This window comes from Mauremys reevesii, linkage group 9, assembly GCF_016161935.1.
Source record: "Mauremys reevesii isolate NIE-2019 linkage group 9, ASM1616193v1, whole genome shotgun sequence".
NCBI classification, from domain to species: Eukaryota; Metazoa; Chordata; order Testudines; family Geoemydidae; genus Mauremys; species Mauremys reevesii.
Window position 1 is genome coordinate 26,357,641 of NC_052631.1, and position 15,572 is coordinate 26,373,212.

At 39.6% G+C, this 15,572-nt stretch overlaps 1 protein-coding gene across 12 annotated transcripts in view; it reads right to left on the reverse strand.

The window, feature by feature from the left end:
* MED12L (mediator complex subunit 12L) overlaps nucleotides 1-15,572 on the reverse strand; it is a 330,165-nt gene that overhangs the window by 66,386 nt on the left and 248,207 nt on the right. For 11 of the 12 annotated variants that reach the window (XM_039487298.1, XM_039487297.1, XM_039487293.1 and 8 more), the window contains 5 exons: nucleotides 11,152-11,379; nucleotides 6,189-6,330; nucleotides 5,127-5,247; nucleotides 4,115-4,216; nucleotides 2,509-2,622 (listed from right to left, as the gene is read on the reverse strand). In XM_039487298.1, coding sequence (XP_039343232.1) covers nucleotides 2,509-2,622; nucleotides 4,115-4,216; nucleotides 5,127-5,247; nucleotides 6,189-6,330; nucleotides 11,152-11,379 — 707 coding nt within the window. The remainder of the gene's footprint in view (nucleotides 1-2,508; nucleotides 2,623-4,114; nucleotides 4,217-5,126; nucleotides 5,248-6,188; nucleotides 6,331-11,151; nucleotides 11,380-15,572) is intronic. The other variant, XM_039487294.1, reaches the window with a different exon arrangement.

Here is a 15,572-nt window from a genome sequence, read left to right on the forward strand (position 1 = left end):
TTGGGCATAAGCTTTTGTGGGTAAAAAACCTCACTCCTTCAGACGCATTTATTCAAACCTCAGTGATGCATCTGAAGAAGTGGGTTTTTTACCCACGAAAGCTTATGCCCAAATAAATCCGTTAGTCTTTAAGGTGCCACCGGACTCGTTTCATTTTTTTATATCCAGCTCTCTCTTTTGAGCATGGAAGGCACAGGTAGTGTTGGTATGTAGCAGAAAATCCCTCTACACCCATTTCTAAAATTCTTACATATTTAACAAACCATAGCAACATTTTAAAAGCATAATTCTTTATTAATTTCAATTAGAAAAGATTAATGCCATGGCAAACATATTTCCAAATGGACTGAAAGCAAGAAAAGAAGAAAAGAATAGCTTAGAAAACAGAAATATTGTAAATAATAATAAATAATAATAATCCCCCAAAACTAACAATACCCAGAACTAAGCCAACAAGTAAGGGAATTAATAAGGTAAAACATACAGGGCCCTAAGCATGAGATATTTATACAGTATTTACTCAATTCTTCTAAGTCAACCCCCCACCATGGAAGTCAATAGGAGTTTGCCCGACTAATGATCTGAGGATCTGGAACATTATAATTAATAGAGATTGGACAGAAATGGAACACAGCATCTGACCTTCTGGGGCTTGGGCCCAACTCTGGGAATGCCACTATAGTCCAATCTACAGTGCTTCAACAATAACCATAACATAGCAAAAAACAAACAGAACAGGCCTAAAACACACCCAAATGACACAAAATAGGACAAAATGTATGGGAATGGATGATAATGACATGTGAGCCCGAATCTGTCTTCCCTGCACACCATAACCATCTACATGGTGTTATGGTTATCAAGCCTGCTATTTGCAATTGCAAATCACATACCAACAAGGGAGACCTAGTCACACAGATGATACGAGTTATTTATTGTACAGAAGGATGCTAAAAAAATTCTACTTTTCTGAATTGAACCCAAAACATTGCAATAAGGTTTGTGAAAAGACTACCCTGAATATACTCCTACTACAGTTCACTATACAACTGTGTCTTTCACTCTGGGGAGAGATTAAATGTTCAAAAACTGATTTCTGCTCCCAAAATTACTTACTTATTAAGCCTATAATCCCATTAGGTATAGTGTACCTGATGCTTTTCTCAATAAATTAAGTGCAATTTTTAAGGAATTGATTTGAAATGTGAGGAGGGAGTTAAAAAAAACCCCACAATATTTCACCTTCCAAAAGATTATATTTTGAATATTATTAAGGATGGGGTGAGGTGGGACAGTGCTAGGGAAATGGGTGTTCTAGATCTCTGTACCATATAGCCTTTAACCTGCACAAGCTCCTGCAAGAGAGTTTGTATTGCATTGCATCTACAGAGTTTGCATCACAATGCATAATGCAACCCATGCACTAGTCATTTATTCAAACCTCAGCAATGCAGAATAGGAATTATAATCTAATCACTCAAACAGCAATAAAGTACAGATGTGAGCCACAAGCATATTTTAACTCCACCCCAAATTTAGGTTTATAATAGAGAAGTTATAATGGTATAGCTATGTCACTTAGGGTGTGATTTTTGTAACCAGTATAGCTATATTGGTATAAGCCAGTATAACTGCCCCTTATACTGGTGTAAGTACTTTTATACCAATAAAACTGTGCCCATACTAAGAATGTTCTGCTGTTTAACTTTACCAGTATAGTTACACTGGCAAAACTTTTGAGTGTAGACCAGCCCGTAATTTACAAATCTCCACTTAGGATACACTTTTGTCAGCATAACTACGTTGTGTCAGCAACAGCTTGAAGTATAATGTAACCTGAATTTTTGCTGGTATAGCTTGTTTGCTCAGGAGGGCTGGAATATGCTATGATAGCAAAAGCACAGTTTGTTGAACATACTGCATCCATACCGGAAGTACTTTGACGATACACTATATCACTATAGCTCTACCAGCGAAGTGATTCTAGTGTACAGCTCGCCTTAGGCTTAAGAATTGACAAAGTGGAGCAATAGTGAGTGCTCTGCTTTGAAAGCACTGTTTAACTACGGTTCTTTCAAGACTTCAGAAATTCAACAGCCATTAGGATTTACTTGTAATTCCAAACATGGGAATAAGTGAAGTTTAAGAGTTGGGTTCAGGATACTCCCCTTAGAAACGTCAAACATTTTTAGACTAAGCCAAGTTAAAATTTACTGTGACTTTCTGACAGGAAGTGTGTGCAAGAATCACATCTGCTTAAAGTCACGTAAGTCGGGGGCTGACTCACCAGAGAAAACTTCTGTCTCTTGACCTGTGGTGGAGAAAGCTACTCATTGGTGTCAAGGAAGCACAGGAAGAATCCAGATTTGTCTTCAGTCAGATACTTTAATAACTAAGGATCTCCAATCACAGGAGCATTCTCAAGAAAATGAATTAAACCAATTCCTTTTTTAGCCAACTGTTAGACTTAAGATCTTCACACTCACACGACTCTCTGAATAATCTTACCAAGCATCAAAATTGCTTTTAAGACCGCAAACACAGCTCCCACTTCAATGCTGTTGTGAGCAGCGGTTAGAAGGTGGCGGTCACAAGAAGAGCGAATGCCTGGGAATGACTTCCCTAAGAGCAGAGAAAGAGGTATATGTAGTACTGTTATTCTTTACCAGCACAGACTTCTTTATACAAGAAGTTTTCTACAATGCATGAATGACTAATTCATGAGGTAAAATGCTGTTTTGCTTGAAGCTGTAGACCGGGGTCGGCAAACTTTCAGAAGTGGTGTGCCGAGTCTTCATTTATTCACTTTGATTTAAGGTTTCGCATGCGAGTAATACATTTTAATGTTTTTAGAAGGTCTCTTTCTATAAGTCTACAATATATAACTAAACTATTGTTGTATGTAAAGTAAATAAGGTTTTTAAAATGCTAAAGAAACTTCATTTAAAATTAAATTAAAATGCAGAGCCCCCCCCGAGCGGTGGCCAGGACCCAGGCAGTGCGAGTGCCACTGAAAATCAGCTCGCGTGCCACCTTCGGCACCTGTGCCATTGGTTGCCTATCCCTGCTGTAGGCCCAGCTGTAGTTAATTAAAACGAATGGAGGTAGGTAGTAGTAGCATGCTAACAACAAAACTAGCTACAGTCATTTAAATCTAGCAAAATAAGGTTCTGATCCTGCCTTTAATCGAGAGCCTTAAAAAAGTGTCCCAAACACACAAGTTTAAATGATTGAATTTTAAGTTATCAAGGGAAGTAAAGTCTATTTTGGTTTCAGCTATACAGGTTTATGAATTTTCCCCCCTCATCTTCTTCCACAACAAAGTTGTTATATAGATTTAACAAAGTACATTTAATACAAATTTCTTGTTGTATAGTTCAGGCTGATTCTGCACCACTGAAGTCAGTGGATATTTTTCCACACTTCAGTGGGAGGAGGACCAGGCCCAAAGTCAAGAAATGAGAAAATGGCGGTTGAACATATAAGCTTTGCTATATGTTTTAAGAAAGTCTGCATTAGGATCTCATAACACTGTACACGATACAATAAAACACAAAATTATTTTTGAAGATTCGTGTCTTCAGAATTTGAAAGAGGCAAGAGCATTGTAGCAGTAAAAGTTTTCTACCAGTTTAGTTGTCTTCTCCAGAACTATACACAACTGTTATATTTAAACTGAACTTTTGTTAAAGTTACTATGACAAAGGCTGGAGTTCTAGGTTGACAGGATAACATTTTAATGCTCAAGTATCCATAATCCATTGAGTTCAGCAGTGAAATTGTTTCATCTGCATAACCATTTGGTTTTAAAGGCCCTGTTTTTCCAGATAAATCAGACATATATGCTGCTGAGCTGCTTAACTATACTTCAGTATGCAAGACTATTTTGACTGCACATACACAGTTTAAAAAATGAAAATAAAAAATGCAAAGGCAATCATTGTTCAGCGTCTCAGAGAACATTATATTCCATGGCAGAATTTTATTCACTGAAATAATTTGGTTACTTCCTGCCATATCGGTCACTCTTTGGCTTCTGCAGGAGGCCTATGCAGAAGTTTCAGAATTCATTTAGTTTTCTAAAATGAAAAGGACATGCAGCTTGCTAACTTACCCGTTGCTTGGGGTAACAGGTAGAGCTGGGGTGCTCTAAAGAGATGAAGCAGAAGACGGCATGTCATTCTCGCCCCAGGTTCAGCATCTGGGTCCCCACAGGCTATGAAAAATGGAACATTGACATAAGACACCTCTCTCAAGGATCTTAGAAATTATATACAGAATTCAATTGAAGAGCCACAGAAATAATTCTGTAAGACAAAACCTATTTCAAATGCAACTAGAGCATTTTATTTGATGGGAGTCAGCATTTGTGGGTTTTTGGAAGAAGTTAACTAAGCAGAATTAACTGGTGGAGGAAAAAGCAAGGGGAGCAGTGGTCAAATAAGAGCAGAGATGAAGACCTGTATGAAATTGTGCAGAGCATTTAAAGCAAGGATCAGCACAGATGTGAAACAGAAGGTGAGAAAGAGCTAGTGGAGGGATTCCAAGCATTTTGTGATATGGTCCTACCAGTGGGCAGGGCAGAGGATTGTACCTACTGAACTCTGAATGGACTAGAAGGCAGCAAGAGGAGGCCACAGAGAAAGTGATATCAGTAGTTGAGGCTGGAGGTAACTAAGATACAAATGAGAATTTTAAGTTGTGGGGGCTGGAAGGAAGGGTTCGATTTCTGAAATGTTGTGAAAGAAGAACTGGCATGCTTTGGATGTCTGGATGTGTTATGTGCAAGAGACAAAGTAATCACATATCATATGGAGAGAGGGGACCTGGATAATAGGGAGAAGGATGGTGTTGTCAAAAGAAGTAGAATGCATTTTATATGACCTTTATATCATTTATCAAACACAGATTCTTTGATTCCCCCTGGCTTTAGTACTACTTATGGGACCAGTCTGTTACAAACATATAGAGAGAGTATCCTGGCCATGGCCATCACATGCTGCAGTAGTATTCTGCATCAGAAAGTGGTTTTAGACTGAGTTGTAAAGTATTGCAATCAACAGAAAAAAAAAAATTTTAAACAAAATATCACACAGTTTGCAGTGCTTGGATTGATATTTTCTTACCTGCTGCAAGGAGAGAGGGAAGTGCAACATGCTGAACTACATCCTCCAGAGAAAAACATTGCCGGGCTATCAGTATAGCAATGAAAGTGGCCAGTGAGTCATGGAATGAAAGGTCACTCACCTTGAAAGAAAAACAACACTGGAATGCTTTCACATTATGATACACAAATCTTCATTGCTGTGATTAATGACCAAGATATAAAAGCGAACTTGGCTTACCAATGAAGAGTAAAATTATCACAAATAAGCAGCTTCTTCCACTTTTTAATGCACCTCCTAAATATTTTCAATGGCAAACTTCTATTGATTTAAGTTAATTACAATATGTACTGATTTTTTTCTTCACACATTAATTTTAATTAAATGAATAGGAGACAAATTGATTCATAAAAGATGGGACAGATGTTATCTTTAAATAGAAATTGGTGGCATATATATTCACTCCTCAGCTGCTAGCACAATGCAAGAAAAATCCTAGATTTACACAGGCATCCTTGAACATGCATGGTCAAAGAATAAACCAATCTTTTAAAGTACTAGCATAAATATATCAAGCCAGATCCTTCACTGATGAAAACTGTCATAACCCCACTGGCTTCAATGGAGCTCTGACAATTTACAGCAGCTGAGTTAGGATCAATGAAGTGTATTATACCCTTATGACTAAGTGCCAGCCCAGAGGCATGCTATTTAAGAGTGGGACTGTTCAATTCACAGAAACAGCGATTGAGAAGTAAGATATTCATGTAGGCATCTCCCTGTCTCTTTCACAAGGTACCTACCATAACCTGTAGCACTACAGTAGTGCAATGAGAAAAAAATGTATTTGAGTAAAAATACAATTCTATATGTAGCCTATATTTTATTTTGAATGAAACAATGAAAATGCAGAAAACATAATTCAGGAGTTTCAGAAGATGCTTTGAAGAGATAAACAGATACAGTTCAAAAACCCTGTTCAACAATATATAGTGTTTAGATACTATGTGATGGGTCTTCTAGAGACAACTTAAGGTAGATATGTTTAACTGGTACTTATATTTCAAAATACACTGAACTTACATCCACACTGCAAAGCAGATCATTAAAACCCCAGACATGATTTGAAGAACAGCAAAGAGCCTTTAGAACCCCTAACCATTCTGAACTTAGCACCGTGCAGCATGCGGTCAACTCTGCGCAAAGGTTAGCTATGTCATTAATTCTAGAAGACAAGAGAAAACAAGTTAACAGAAGAAAAATGCTCATTAGCAATAAATATTGCAGAGATAAATAAAAGTTTATGTTAAGACCTATATTTCAGATTACATCTAGGGCTCTCCAGTTGTGGACACCTATTCTTGCTAACTACAACATTTGGTGAATGCATTGTGCCCAGTTTAATGTTCTGTTGAACAAGGCACTGCAATTTGTAGAGATGGTCCTGTGACAGAATGTATCTATGTCCCACACCCTACACCCTGTTGTAATAATCTTGGTTCAAGTTAGGACTTTTAAGGTATCATTTGAAAACTTATAATTTGCTGGTCAATATCTTCCTGATAAAATATGTGTAGCTACATTGTATATGAAGTTACAATATTCTACTATATGGTGTTAACACATATTCCAAACTGAGGGTGGCGAACAGGTCTGTCTCAAAGAAAGGAATGTGTGCTCTGCTTAATTTGCATTTAAGCATTAAGCAGAGTAATCAGCTAGGTCTGAGAGACAAAGGAAGTTCAAACAGAGAGAAAAACAGATAGAAAAACACATCAGGGAATATCCTTCCACATAGACTCCGTCTCCTGAATCTCAGACTGACAGTATAAAAAGGAGGGACAAACAACCCAAGACACCCCTCCTCTCTCCCTGCCACACCTGAAGCAACAGAGGAAGCCTTCATTGGATTCTGGGAGAAGGGGTCCTGACCTAGAGGATTTGGTAAGTAAGACTGCTGAAAGCATATGGTGAGAAATTTTCTTGAATCTGATATAGTTTGTTAAGTTGGGCACCAGTAGCATTTTAACTTTATTTTCTTGTAACTATTTCTGACTTTTATGCCTCATTACTTTTGTACTCATTAAAAATCTCTCTTTAAACTTGTTTTATTGTTTTATCTAATCCAGTGTCTTTAAACTTAAGTGTTTCAGAAACTCCATTTGTTATTTCTATTAAAAATATAACAGACGTCACATAAACTTGTACTGTCCAGGCTGGGCAGTACAGGACAAACATATCTGGGTGGAAGTAGAAGGTTGGGGGGTGTTGGGGTCACCCTGCTGTATAGTCAAGGCTGATAAGTGCCAAGGTGTGGCTGGCTGGCTGCAGCACACATGCAGACATAGCTGAGAGAGACTTGTAAGCTGGAGGCTGTTCATAGCAGTCCACAGTGGAGGTTACAGCAGCAAAGCAGTATAAAAGGGCACCACAGGTTAGGGCAGGGTTGACACAGCTACTCACTAGTCTGGATTGTACCCTGGTAAGTCACACCTCCTTTACCAGTTGTCTCCCCCAGCATGATTCAATCATCTTCCCCCACCTGCTGACCAACCATGAAAGGTGAATTTAGGGATACAACCCTTCCTGGCTCCACCCCACAGTGACAAGTGCTCTGCTCCCTCTTGCAGGGGGCACAAGCTGACACTCCTGCAGTGGTGGCATGGGGAGAAGAGCTCCAGCCTTGTTCAAGGTGCAAAATCGTTCCCTCAAAAATGGACCATATTGTAACAAAACCTAAATTAAGAAACCACCATAAGAAATCACCAAAAATCCTAGGCCACCATTGACATTCTTCCAGCTATCAACTCTAAGGAAAACCATGCCTCACTGCAATGTAGCTAGAATAATTCTCCTGATTAGGAGCAAGAAGGGGACACAAAATCAAGTGTGTCATTGTCACTTTGCGGATTACATACAGATTAAATTCATTGTGATTCAGTGCAATGTTAAGAGCCATGTTGACTGGTTAAGAGAGAAGAAATGTGGTTTACTCACCCTGGGCTGAGTTCCTTTTCCCCTTTCACAGGGAAACTCCCTTGGTAACCTTGGTGTGTTCCTTCTCATTGACTTAATCCATTTCCGCCACTCCACATTGCCAATACTCCCTCAGTTGCCTAGACTGCCTCAGACTGAGTTTTGGAGGGTAAAATGATAAAATATCAATATGCTCTTTAGTGAGGAAGAGAAGGAATGATCTACTACATGAGTGTCACTCAGAAAGGGAAAAGAGATTCCTGCTATGAAGTGTAGCCAATACTTTCCTCTCTTCCTTAATCCATCAGTGACTTTTCAGTAGCTTTACCAAAGCGAAGGAGGACGAAGGAGAAAGACTGATGGGTGGAAATGACATTTATAACAAGTTCGAGGAATAGATATTGCACATTGTATTTCATAATGATTCCAAAATCCAAGATACTACACCTCTATCCCAATATAACACGACCCGATATAACACGAATTCGGATACAATGTGGTAAAGCTGCACTCCGGGAGGGTGGGGCTGCGCACTCCGGCAGATCAAAGCAAGTTTGATATAATGCGGTTTTACCTATAATGTGGTAAGATTTTTTGGCTCCCGAGGACAGCGTTATATCGGCGTAGAGGTGTACATAAATTCACTCATGATGATATGGTTAACCCTGTTATAGAGTCTCAGACCTTGAGGATGACAGCTTTCAATAGCTGAATTAGTAAGGGTCAGAATTAAATCTGAACAACCTTGAACATGGAAAGTTTACCATCTGTCCTTGAATTCTGACTGAATTCTTGATTAAGTGTTCTTAATAGGAGTCAAACCAGAACTCCATACCTCAACCATTCTGATTTTGAGGGAACTGGAGTTGAAATCCAGATGTAAAAATTCAGGCTCTTATCTACCTGCATTATGGGGTTTGCAGAATAGATATAATTAAGAAAAACAAGTCCAACAAGGAAATCCAATGCTATTTTTGGATAGAAGGAATAATTTTACAATTTGCCCATTGCTAGAGATCCTAAGAAAAGGAAGTAATGCTCAGAAGAAAAAACTAATCTTTATGAGAAAGCTGATCTCTAAATGAGGTCCAGACACGAAGAGCTCTTCAAGGCCATGCTAAAATGCAAGGATAAATGAGACAATTATTGTTTGTCATAAAGGACAATAGTAAAGGGAATCATCACACAGAAGATCTTTCTGTTCTGTCCTAGAAGAGGTATGCTTGATTCGGAGTGAAAATCCTAGGATCAAATTTGGGGTGTCAAAGGATAATTTTAATGAGATGGGAAAAAGTGTTTTGCCCCACAAAATCTAATACTTTTGGCAACTCTTCTTCTTTTAATAAAGTAATTTGAGTTTAGTGCATTCTTTGTGGATGCTGAAAGGATCACTGTAACAACAGTCCTTCAATGTTTTCTCACATGGAGGATCCCAAACTCTCAGGTGGGGCATAAAGGGCAGGGCACACAGAGAAAGACGGCTGTGTGCAGGAGGCTGAAAAGGTGCATGGTGTATTGGATCTGCTCTTCCAACTAAAATACACAGCTGTGGCTATAGGTAATGCAGAGAAGGTTCTTTGAAAGCCACCTACCTTCCTTTTTTGCTCTCACATTGATCCTTACAGCGGCTGAACAATTAAAAAGAGAGAGAAGCCATGTCTACATTACAAGCTGAGGTGAGAGTCTACTGCTTGCGTACACATATTCCGGCTAGCTCTCATTGAGCTAGCCGAAGTATAAAGAGTAGTGTGGCCACAGTAGCATGACAGTGCAGAATACATGCCCACTGGTTTCAGAAAGGTTTGTACTCAGCATGGCTGAGCCATGCCTCTGCTGCTGCTACCAGTGCTGCTGCAGGCACGCTGTTATTTATATCCACACTAGCAGGATGAGAGCTAGCATGAGTATGTACACTGGCAGGGGAACCACACTCTTTAGCTTGTAGCAAAGACATAGCCAGAGAAAAGGGGGCGGGGGGAAGAGAGAGAGAGAGGAGGTAAAAACAGAGGCAGAAACAGACGAGAGAGAAACCGGACAAAGAAAAAGATGGTGGCAAAGTGCCAGGAGAGAGAAGGAAAAGTTCCCTATCATTAACCAGTCTATTGCAAAGATACATCATCAGAAAAGGCTGGGAAGCACTATGATAATCTCTTAAAGCCTTCTCTTCAAGAACTAGTCATTATCTTGAAAGACTGAGCTGCCAGGAACGTCAGTCTATTTTCTTCTCTGCTGTCACAGGTACTTTCCATTTAGAGACCAGATACCACGGAACAATAGGAACATAGGAAATGCCAGACTGGTTCAGACCCAGGGTCCACCTAGTCTAGTATCCTGTCTCGACATCAGCCAGCACTAGATGCTTCAGAGGAAGGTACAAGAAGCCCCATAGCAGGCAGCTGTGGGATAATGTGACCCACATGCATGTCTCACCCTAATCCTTAATAGTTAGAGAATGGTTTAAACTCTAAAGCATGAGATTTTATTTCCCTTCCAAAATTCTTCTTTAATGAAGTCGCTATAACAAACCTGGATGTTCTTGTTATCCATTTAAATGTCCAATCCCTCTTTTAAACTTACTAAGTACTTGGCCTCAACAGCATATTGTGGCTGGGAGTTCCATAATTCAATTAATTAATTAATATAGTTCATCTGGGGAAGGAACTGATCTGGTACTCAACATTCCTTGACAACGAGGATACTATCAGGGTGTGATGATGACTGTGCTGAGCTAGCAACCCCGTCTCAGAATCATGTAAGCCTACACCTGCAGTAAGCCATCTGTTATTAATCCTTGTAATGTTATGCAAACCAGTCTGATGCAGTCTAGGTGAAAGGAAACTCATTCAAAAGAACAGTGCAACACTGAAGTGGCGAGAAAGAGGAAATCTGTCAATGAAGAGAATACCAAAAGGATACAAAGGGAGCCCAAAAAGAGGAAGGAAGGAAGGAAAACATGCACATGAACAGCCCCAGTTAGCTCTAATAATATCTCAGATACTTCATTTCACTGCAGCATTAACACTTATTTCAACTACTTCCATAGTTCTACTTCTGAATCAATTTCTCTTACCTTCCTGCATCTTGGTGCCCCATACACACATTCATTAGTGCGTTACACACAAAGCTGTAGCGATTGGCTGCGTTGTCATTCAGGATCTTGCCTAGCATTGAGTAGTTGATGCTGTGAGCAGAGGGATTCTCGATAAAATCCAGCATGAACTCTGGATCCCATAACAAGTTGGAGTTTGAGGGCTGTACGTTGCTGTATATCGTTTGCTTTACCTTTGAACAAGCACTACTAAGGGTTAAAAACAGAAGGAGACAAAAATATTATTCACTTCTCCTGGGTTATTGAAATATTTATGCAGATTAAAACAAAATGGCCACCAAATATCACTCGCAGAGCTAGTAGATATATTGTTAAATCCCAGAAAGTATATTGTATTTCCCTAGGGGGCACTGGAGCACACAAGCACGGGTGGAGGGTATCATAGGCTGGGGGAGGCTGTGCCTCAGCAAACAGCCCTCCTGCTTCTAGCTTGGCCCAGCTCCAGTCTCCCTGCCCTCCACGGCTGGGGGCACTAACCTGGGGAGGGGGCCAGCAGCTGCAGAGGGGGCCTCTGGGCTCTGGAGTGTGTGTGGAAGAGGCGGGGCTATGAGCTAGCCTCCACCAGCCAGCAGTTCACACATCGCTTATGCACAGAAGCAAATTCACCCTACTTGGATTACTCTTCTGTACACTGTTTCAGAAAGCTGTGGTGTTTTTACAGAGAGTCTGCCAAACCCAGGTAGCACACAGCCAATTTGACTAAAGTTTTCCTGCAATTCATATAAACTGACAAGTTCCCAAACCAGCTTTGTGATATGTTTATTCAAAGCCTGAGCAGCCAGATGAATCAGAGAGTATTCACCTTATACAACGTGCCTTGTAAACATATGCTGACGCTGCTTCAGAAGACTGCTTATTCCTCCTTTACATTTCATGACACACTGAGTGAACTGGAGTGTGCATCAGGGTGAGGGATTAAGTGGCAAGAAATATCAGTATCCTACCTACATTCTTTTTAAAATAAAAAACCTCAACGCCTTAGAAAGACAACATATTTTACAACTTTTTAATTATTGACACAGTGAACTAGATATCATCTATGATTTCTTGGATGACAGAATCAATAAATAGAAAGAGGGTATGAGAATGTCATGCTCTTATTACATTAACAATAAACACAGAAGATAGACAGTCAGTCTAGGAAGAAATCAGATAATTGTATATGCAAAAGGTTCAAGAGGACATTTGCATTAATTAAAGAGGTGCTGGTTATGATTCCATATTTAAGGCCTTATTTACATGAGTGAATTAAACTAAATTCAGAAATCAGTTTAAGAATTCCTTATGTCAATTTAGTGTAATCTGATTTGACATAAAACACTCAAGTCAATTAAAGAGGGTTGCATTGATCCAACTAAATTGGTGCAACTTTGGTGAAACTACAAAGGAAATAGGATCTAACAAGTTGGTGAAGAAGTCACTAGATCAGAAGTATTATTGGCTCATAAATGTAGTTTTCACCTGAGAGATGGGTGTGATCATCAAGGAAATGGAGGTCAGACACTGGGATCAAACACAGCAAATCCCTCAGAGGTAGGAATTTTCTAATGGTGTGAGCATTTAATTTCTCCCATAAATAAGGTTTGTCTCTGCCTACCAGAGGCTGAGTGTAGTTTAGTACTGTTTAGCTCCAATTTAATTTTAAACTCCATTTTCTAACCAACTTGTTTTCATTTAATATATTTCAGGTTGTAAGTTATTCTTGGGATTTTTACTGTGGTCCATTCTCAAAGACCAGGAAGAGGAGTTTCTGATCTCTCGTGAGAGGCAGAAAGGCACCGAATCTGAGACCACGTCTACACTACGGGTGCTACAGTGGCATAGCTACACCGCTGCAGCTATACCACTAGTGCCATAGCTTAGACACTTTTTATAGTGATGGAAGGAGGTTTTCTGTGTGAATTTTTCACATCATTGAGTGCCATAGATATATGTTGACCTAACTTCTAAGCATAGATGAGGCCTCAGTGCAAAGAGACTGCCCATGTCCAGAGCTGTTGCCAAAACTGAGGCTGGGGGGACAGATACACTGGGAGAGCTACGGTGGCTACTAGAAACAAGGAACCATCAGTAACAATTTTTTGTGGATTTTTGCCGTTTTTCTCTTGAAAAACATCACTACCTCTTCCACAGCCAGAAACAGTTTAAACGGTAATTGCTCTACATGTCTATGGTGTTAAATGGTATTCTGCAGAGACAAGCTCCATGAGTCTTTTGGTTTATCAGTTGCTGTCATCTCTGTCAGTGCAAATGGGATCCACGCTAGGAAATCCAGGCCTTTGGCATCACAGTCACATTATTCAAAGTATTCTCTAGTCATAGGGAAACCAATGAAAAGAGAGGACGAGTAGCAGCTACATTTATCTTTTAAAAAAATACAAAAAAGTATCAAAAATCAAGCTTGGACTTGGACTTTCAGAAAGCCTTTGAAAAGTTCCCTCACCAAAGGCTCTTACGCAAACTAAGCAGTCATGGGAGATGGAAAGTCCTATGACAGATCAATAACAGGTTAAAAGATAGGAAACAAAAGGGTAGGAATAAATGGCCAGCTTTCAGAATGGAGCGAGGTAAATAGCGGTGTTACCCCAGTATCTGGGCTGGAACCAGTGTTCTTCAACATATTCATAAATGATCTGGACAAAGGAGTGTGAGGTGGCAAAGTTTTCAGAAGATACAAAACTACTCAAGACAGCCTAAGTTCAAAGCAGGCTAGAAAGACTTATAAAGGGATCTCACAAAACTGGGTGTCCGGGTAACAAAATGACAGATGAAATTCAATGTTGATAAATGTAAAGTAATGCACACTGGAAAACATAATCACAACTATACATACAAAATGATAGGGTCTAAATTAGCTGTTACCACTCAAGCAAGATCTTGGAGTCATTGTGGATAGTTCTCCAAAAATGTCCACTCAACATGCAGTGGCAGTCAAAAAAGCTAACAATGTTAGGAACCATTGGGAAAGGGATAGATAATAAAACAGAAAATATCATAATGCCACTATCTAAATCCATGATACACCCACCAACTGAATACTGCACACAGTTCTGGTCGCCCCATCTCAAAAAAAGATATATTACAATGGGAAAAGGTACAGAGAAGGGCAACAAATATTATTAGGGGTATGGAACAGCGTCCATAAGAGGAGATATTAAAAAGACTGGGACTTTTCAGCTTGTAAAAGAGGCAACTAAGGGGGGATATGATAGAAGTTTATGAAATCATAAATGGCATAGAGAAAGTGAATAAGTGTTATTTACCCCTTCACATAAAACAAGAACCAGGGATCAACCAATGAAATAAATAGGCAGCCAGTTTAAAATAAACATAAGGAAATACTTCACACAATGTATAGTCAACTTGTGGAACTCATTGCCAGAGGATGTTGTGAAGGACAAAACTATAACTGGGTTAAAAAAAAGAACTAGATAAGTTGATGGTGGATAGATCCATCAATGGCTATTAGCAAAGATGGTCAGGGATGCAATCCCATGCTCTCGGCTTGCAGTCCCTAAGCTTCTGATGGCTAGATACTGGGACTGGATGATGGGGGATGGATCACTTGATGGTTGCCCTGTTCTGTTCATTCCCTTTGAAGAATCTGGCATTGGTCATCATTGGATGACAGGATACTGGGCTAGGTAGACCATTGGTCTGACCCAGTATGGCTGTTCTTATGTTCTTAAGTGGAACAAAATTATCCTTCATGCAACTCCACTGAAGTCAGTAGTTCAACAAGGGATGTAATTGGCTTGTAATTTTTGAGACACCGAAGTAATATGAACACCACAGAAACAATTGTAAAGTCAATCTTTTCTCTCTTCACTCAAGCTTTTGAGGAGAAAGTGGACTGAGAGCTGGAGTGGTTATTTACATGTGCATCCTTTTTGTATTATTTTGTGTATTTTATCGAATGGAATAGCTTGAAGTAGCTATACATTTCAATGAATGAACGAATTAATCAATCAATCAGCACTATAACTTTTGCACACATTTCGCTGAAGCAAAGTAATAAGACTGGAGTTTAATGTAATTTGGAGAACATAAACATAAGAACATAAGAACGGCCGTACCGGGTCAGACCAAAGGTCCATCTAGCCCAGTATCTGTCTACCGACAGTGGCCAATGCCAAGTGCCCCAGAGGGAGTGAACTTAACAGGCAATGATCAAGTGATCTCTCTCCTGCCATCCATCTCCATCCTCTGATGAACAGAGGCTAGGGACACCATTCTTACCCATCCTAGCTAATAGCCAAAAGTACACCACCAGAGGTGGTGGATAATCCAGACCCTGCAGAACCAACTACTCCTTTGGTACTAGGGTGACCAAATATCCCTATTTTATAGGGACTGTCCTGATATGTGGGGCTTTTTCTTCT